At 35.1% G+C, this 6,795-nt stretch overlaps 1 protein-coding gene across 1 annotated transcript; it reads right to left on the reverse strand.

The window, feature by feature from the left end:
• Positions 1-2,050: 2,050 nt before the first annotated feature.
• On the reverse strand, positions 2,051-6,554 carry LOC308430890 (histone H2A.Z-like; the record flags this gene model as incomplete). Its single annotated transcript, XM_080930167.1, has 2 exons — positions 2,051-2,591; positions 6,535-6,554. 2 exons carry the CDS (start codon positions 6,552-6,554, stop codon positions 2,051-2,053), a joined length of 561 nt encoding a protein of 186 aa, XP_080786293.1.
• Positions 6,555-6,795: the final 241 nt, after the last annotated feature.

A 6,795-nucleotide genomic window follows, 5' to 3' on the forward strand; every position in this document is an offset into this window, starting at 1 on the left:
CTGAGCACACAGTGAGTCTGTTACACACCTTAAACTTCTATCCAGGTAATACATTTCAGGATTGCTTAGAGCACAGATGCTGTGATGCATTCTGGGATCTATATTTTCTGGCCAAAAACAAGTGCAGGGTGACCACCCTCAGGACTCTGGACTTGCAGGCAGAATGCTTAACTCCCAAAACAACCTCACAAGTGCTCTTTTACCTGAGCCTATGGTGACAGAAACAAGTCACTGCTCTCAGAACCCACTGACTACCTGCAAATAGCCAAACACCTAGGAGAAGTTGCCTTGCTGAGCCTACAGGCCCTCCGACACATAGTAGAGAGAAGCTACAGTCAGAGACAACATGATCACCTATAATCATAGATAACAAAAATACAAAAGGTAAGCACAAGTACCTTAGCAACAGAAATCAAGTCAACCTGGCAATATCAGAACCCAGCTCTCCAATCATAGCATGTAGTGGATATCAAGTATACCAAGAAATGCAATATTTAGACCTAAAATCATAATACATGATGATGATATAGATTATCAAGAAGCACATGAACAACTCCATTAAACTATTACAAGAGAATTGGGAGAACACACATGAGCAAATAGAAGCCCTTAGAGAGAAAACACAAAAATCACTGAAAGAACAATAGGAAAGCAAAGCCAAACAGGTGAAGAAATTGAAAGCAGAAATAGAAGCCATGAAGAAAACATAAAAAGAGATAACCCTGGAGATAGAAAACCTAAGAAAGAAATCAGGAGTCATAGATGCAAGTATCACCAACAGATTACAAAAGATGAAAGAGAGGATCTCTGGGGCAAAAGACAACATAGAAAACATTGACAGAACAATCAAAGAAAATGCAAACATCAAAAAGCTCCTAACACAAAACATCCAGGATATCCAGGACACAATGAAAAGACCTACCCTAAGGATAATAAGTGTAGAAAAGGGTGAAGACTCCCAATTAAAAGGCACAGTTTATATTTCCAACAAAAACATAGAAGAATATTCTCTAACCTTGAGAATTAGATGACCATAAATATACAAGTATTCTATAGAGTTTCACATAGATTGGACCATAAAAAACCCCTCCCAACAAATAATATTCAAGAGAGTGAAAGTTCAAAACAAAGAAAGAATCCTAAAAGCAGTTTAAAAAAAAGGATAAGTAACATACAATGGTAGACCAATCAGAATTACACCAGATTTTCAACAGAGACTATAAAAGCTAGACTCCTAGGCAGACCCTAAGCGTGCACAAATGCCAACCCAGGATACTGTATTTGGCAAAACTCTCAATTACCATATATGGAGGAACAAAGATATTCCAGGACTAAAGCAAATTTACACAACTTTTGTCCACACATCCAGCCCTTCAATGGGCAATAGATGGAAAACTCCAATAGAAGAAGGGAAACTACACCCAAGGAAAAGCAAGAAAATAATCATGCAACAAAAATCAAAACAAGAAATACACACAAACATAATTCTACCTCTAACAACAAAAATAACAGGAAACAACCATCAATATTGCTTAATATCTCTTAGCATCAATGGACTCAATTCCCCAATTAAAACAACATAGACTATTGACTGGGTATGCAAACAGGATACAGAATTTTGCTGCATTTAGGAAAAATATTGCAGAGACAAAGGCAGACACTACCTCAGAGTAAAAGGCTGTGAAAAAAACCTTCCAAGCAAATGGTTCCAAGAACCAAGCAGGAGTAGTCATTCTAATATCAAATAAAATATATTTTCAACCAAAAGTTATCAAAAATTATAAGAAAGGACAACTTTTACTCACTTGTAGATTATTTTTTTTATGTACAGATGCACTGATTAATTACTAAGCAAAGAATGTACTTGTTGCTGAATGACATCTGAGAGATAAGTCCCAATTGTTAAGCAAGTTTCAAACTAGTTTGTGATCTGACCTTAATTGAGCTTTATCTACCAGAATGGAATTAAGGTCTGTACAAAACCAAATGTCTGTTACTATAACTTCTGCATCACAATTAAAATCCAAAGAGTTTATTAAAAACAGTCAACTCAATCAAAACCCATTACTTCAGAATCAATAGCTTCTTTGAAGTCACAGTAACACTTAAATATGGTTAAGACTCGAAAACACTGTTGTCCTTTCTTCCCAATCAGTGATTTGTGGATGTGTGGGATGACACCACCACCAGCAATGGTAGCCTTGATCATAGAATCCAATTCTTCATCTCCGAGTATAGCAAGTTGCAAGTGACAAGTGGTAATACGCTTTACCTTCAAGTCTTTTGATGCATTTCCTGCCAACTCAAGTACCTCTGTGGTGAGGTACTCCAGGATGGCTGTGCTGTACACAGCAGCGGTTGCACCCACATGTCCCTGGCTGGTTGTCCTAGATTTCAGGTGTCGATGAATACCGCCCACAGGGAACTGCAAGCCAGCTCGCTGCAAGCAGGAAACCGCCTTTGTCTTGGCCTTTCCGGAGTCCTTTCCAGCCTTACTGACAGCCGTCTTGGACTGTGCTGAAGCTTGGACAAGCCAGGAAGAGAGGAAGTCAGGGGGACACTCAGCGAGATCTCGGTGCCCACTCCTCCCTCTTACCACGATTCAAACTCTCACTTGTAAATTCTTGATCTTAGAGCATAAGCCATTGATGTTCTTTTTAGGAAATTTTCCCTTGTGCCTATGTGTTCTAAATCTTCCCACTTTCTATTATAACAGTTTCAGTGAACCTGCTTTTATGTTGAGGTCTTTGATCCACTTGAATGTGAATTTTGTTCAAGGAGCTTAAAGAAAATGATTGATTTGCATTCTTATAAATGCTAATTTCCAGTTGAATCAACAACATTTGTTAAAGACGCTGTCCTGTTTTCATTGAATGTTTCTAATTCCTTTGTCCATGAATAAGTGAGCATAGCTGTCTGGATTCATTTGTGGGTCTTCGGTTCTGTTCCATTGATATACCTGTATATCTCTGTACCAATACTGTGAGGTTTTTATCACAGTTGATTTGTAATATAACTTAAGGTCAAGGATGGTGATTCTTTTATTGTGGAGAATGGATGTTGCGATCCTAAATTTTTGGTTATTGCAGATGAATTTTCAAATTGTTTTTTCAAACTCTATGAAGAATTGAGTAAAAATTTTGATGGGGATTTTACTAAGCCTGTAATTTGCTTTTGGCAAAAAGAGCATTTTTAAATTATTGACCTCTCTAATTCATGAGAATGTAAGATTTTTCTATCTTATAAGATCTTTATCAATTTCCTTCTTTAGAGATTGGTTGTTCTTTTCATACCACTCTTTTACTTGCTTCACAACAATATATTTCATATTGTTTGTTATTATTGTGGAGAATGTCTTTTCTGTAATTTATTTCTCAGATGTTTATCTTTTGTAAAGATGAAGGCTACTGATTTGTTGTTTGGAATAATTTTTAATCCAGCCACTTTGCTGAAGTTGTTTATTAGCTGTAGGAGTTCTCTGGTGGAACTTTTGGGTCACTTAAATATACTATCATATAATTGGCAAATAATGATATTTTGAATTCTGTTTTTCCAACTTGTATCTCTTTGACTTCCTTTTTCTTGTCTAATTTCTCAGGCTAGGAATTTCAGTACTATATTTAATAGGTAGGTTGAGAGTGAGCATCCTTGTCCAGTCCCTAATTTTAGTGGGATTGCTTGAAGTTTCTCACCATTAAGTTTAATGTTGGAAACTAGTTTGCTTTATCTTTTTTATTATGTTTAGGCATGGGCCTGGAAATGCTGACCTTTTCAAGACTTTTAACGGAAAGGGGTGTTGAATTTTGTCAAATATTTTCTCAGCATCTAATGAGATAATCATGTCTTTTCTTTTGTTGAATTAATTTTGTTTATGTGGTGCATTACATGAATGCATTTCAGTACATTGAACTATCCCCACATCCCTAGGATGAAGGCTACTTGATTAGGATGAATAATTGTTCTTGGATTTGGGATTTCAGGAGTCTTAATGATTATATTGCATCGATGATCAAGAGAAACATTGGTTTAAAGTACTTTTTTATATAGAGTCTTTGTGTGGTAAGGTTTGAATGCAAATGGGGCTTTGAAGAACAAGTTGAATAGTGTTCCTTCTGTTTCAATTTTGTGAAAATTTTGGAACAGTTTGAGTATTAAGTCTTCTCTGAAACTCTGAAAAATTCTGCACTGAACCCATCTGGTCCTGTGCTTTTTTTCACTGGGAGTTTTTTGATGACTGCTTCTATTTCTTTAGGTGTTATGGGAATGTTTAGATGTTTTATCTGATCCTGATTTAACTTTGGTATCTGGTATCTGTCTAGAAATTTGTCCATTTTATCTAGATTTTCCAGTTTTGTTGACTAGAGGCTTTTGTAGTGGGATGTGATGAGTTTTTTAATTTCCTCAACTCCTTATTGTTATGTCTTCTCCTTTCATTTCTCATCTTGTTAATTTGGATATTCTCTCTGTGCCCTTCTGTTATTCTGCCTAAGGTTTATTCTTATCTCATTGATTTTTAAAGAGCCAGTCTATATTTTTTGTTGATTCTTTGTATAGTTCTTTTTTTTTCGTACTTGGTTGATTTGTGCTTTGAGTTTGATTGTTTCCTGGCATCTACTCCTCTTCCGTGTATCTGCTTCCTTTTGTTCTAGATCTTTCAAGAGTGTTGTCAAGATGCTGGTGTATGTTCTCTCCAGTTTCTTTATGGAGGCATTCAGAGATATGTGTTTTCCTCTTATTATCGCTTTTATAGCATCTTATAAGTTTGGGTATGTTGTGCTTTCATTTTCATTAAATTGTAAAAAAATCCTTAATTTCTTTTTTTATTTCTTCCTTGACCATGTTATCATTAAGTAACACCTTGTTCAGTTTCCATGTGTAAGTGTACTTTTTTTTTGTTTTTGTTGTTATTAAAGAAAAACTTTCATCCATGATGATCTGACAGGATGCATGGTAGTATTTCTATTTTCATATGTGTATTGATGTTTGTTTTTTGACCAAGTATATAGTCAATTTTAGATAAGGTACCATAAGGTGCTTAGAAGAAGATATATTCTTTGCTAGTTTTGCAGTGTCTCTGTGCAGTTTCTGCTTTTATGATCTGCCCATTGATAAGACTTGTGTTTTCAAATCTCCCACTCTTATTGTGTGTTGTGAAAAATATGCTTTAGAAGGGTTTCTTTTATAAATATGAATGGTCTTGCATTTGGACCATAGATGTTCAAGATTCAGAATTCATCTTGATATATCATTTCTGTGATGAGTAAAAGTATCTTCCTTTATGTATTTTAATATCTTTACATTAAAATCTATTTTATTTGATATTATAATGACTGCTCCAACATGTTTCTTGAGACCATTCCCTTGGATGGTTATCTTTCTCACTCTTTTACTCTGAGATAGTGTCTTTCTTTGGCTATGAAATGAGTTTCCTGTAGGCAGCAAAATGCTTGATCATGTTTACTTGTACAGTCTTATACATTTTGATTTTTATTTGGTAATTAAGTCTATGAATATTAGTTGATATGAAGGAATCTTAATGGTTGTTTCCTGTTATTTTTGTTGTTAGAGGTAGAATTAGGTTTGGGTGTGTTTCTTCTTTTGTTTTTCTTGCATGATTATTTTCTTGTTTATCATTTGGTGTAGTTTAGCTTCTTGTATTTGAGTTTTTCATCTATTATCCATTTTAGAGAAGGATGTGACAAAATACTATGTAAATTTGATGCCTCAGTTGTACTTAGAAGTGAGAACAAAACAGGGGAGGAAATACAAGGTCAAATAGAGAAGCAGGGATTGAAGCAATGATCTACAGAGACTGCTTCACCTGGAGAATCACAGCATATTCAGCCACTAAACAAAATTCAAGCACTATTGATGGTGCCAATATGTGTTTACTGGCAGGAACCAGACATGAGTGTCTCCTCAGAGGTTCTCCCAGAGTCATACAGATAAAGATGAGGATGCTTGCAGCTAAACATCAGACTGAACACAGGGACCCCAATGAAAGAACTAGAATAAGGACTGAAATAGCTAAAAGATTTGCACCCTCATGGGAAAAAAATATCAGCAGCAACCAAAACATTGATGGGAATAGGATGAATGACAGAGAGAGGAACTTCATAGAAGCAAGTGTGGGGGAGGATTAAGGGGAGTAGCAGAAAGGGTATAACATTAAAAATGTAAACTCAGAGAAATAACTAATAAAATTGAAAAAGAAAAAAAAAAACAAACCAAAAGAGAGACAACCCTGGTGATAGAAAACTAGGAAATGCATCAGGAGTCAAAGAATCCAGCATCACCAACACAATACAAGAGATGGAAAAGAGAATCTTAGAAGCAGAATATAACATAGAATGCATTGACACATCTGTCATATAAAATATAAAACTTAAAAAGTTTATAACCAAAAATTTAAGGAAATGTAAAACACAATGAGAAGACCAAATATTAGGAAAAAGGGTGTAGAAGCAAGCGAAGACTACCAACTGAAGGGCTAGTAAATATGTTCAATGAAATTATAGAAGAAACTTTCCTTACCTAACGACAGAGATAACCATGAATATACAAGAAGCATAAAGAATTCCAAATATATTAGCCTAAAAGAAATTCCCCCTAACACATAATAGTCAAAATACCAAACGTTAAAAAGAAAGAAAGTATACTAAACACAGTAAAGGAAAGAGGACACATAACATATAAAGAAAAACAGATAAAAATTACACCAGATTTCTCAACAATAACTGTGAATGCTAGAAGATTCTAGACAGACATCATATAAACGCTAAGAGAACACAAATG

The sequence above is a fragment of the Micromys minutus genome, assembly GCF_963924665.1.
Source record: "Micromys minutus genome assembly, chromosome: 16".
Lineage (NCBI taxonomy): Eukaryota > Metazoa > Chordata > Mammalia > Rodentia > Muridae > Micromys > Micromys minutus.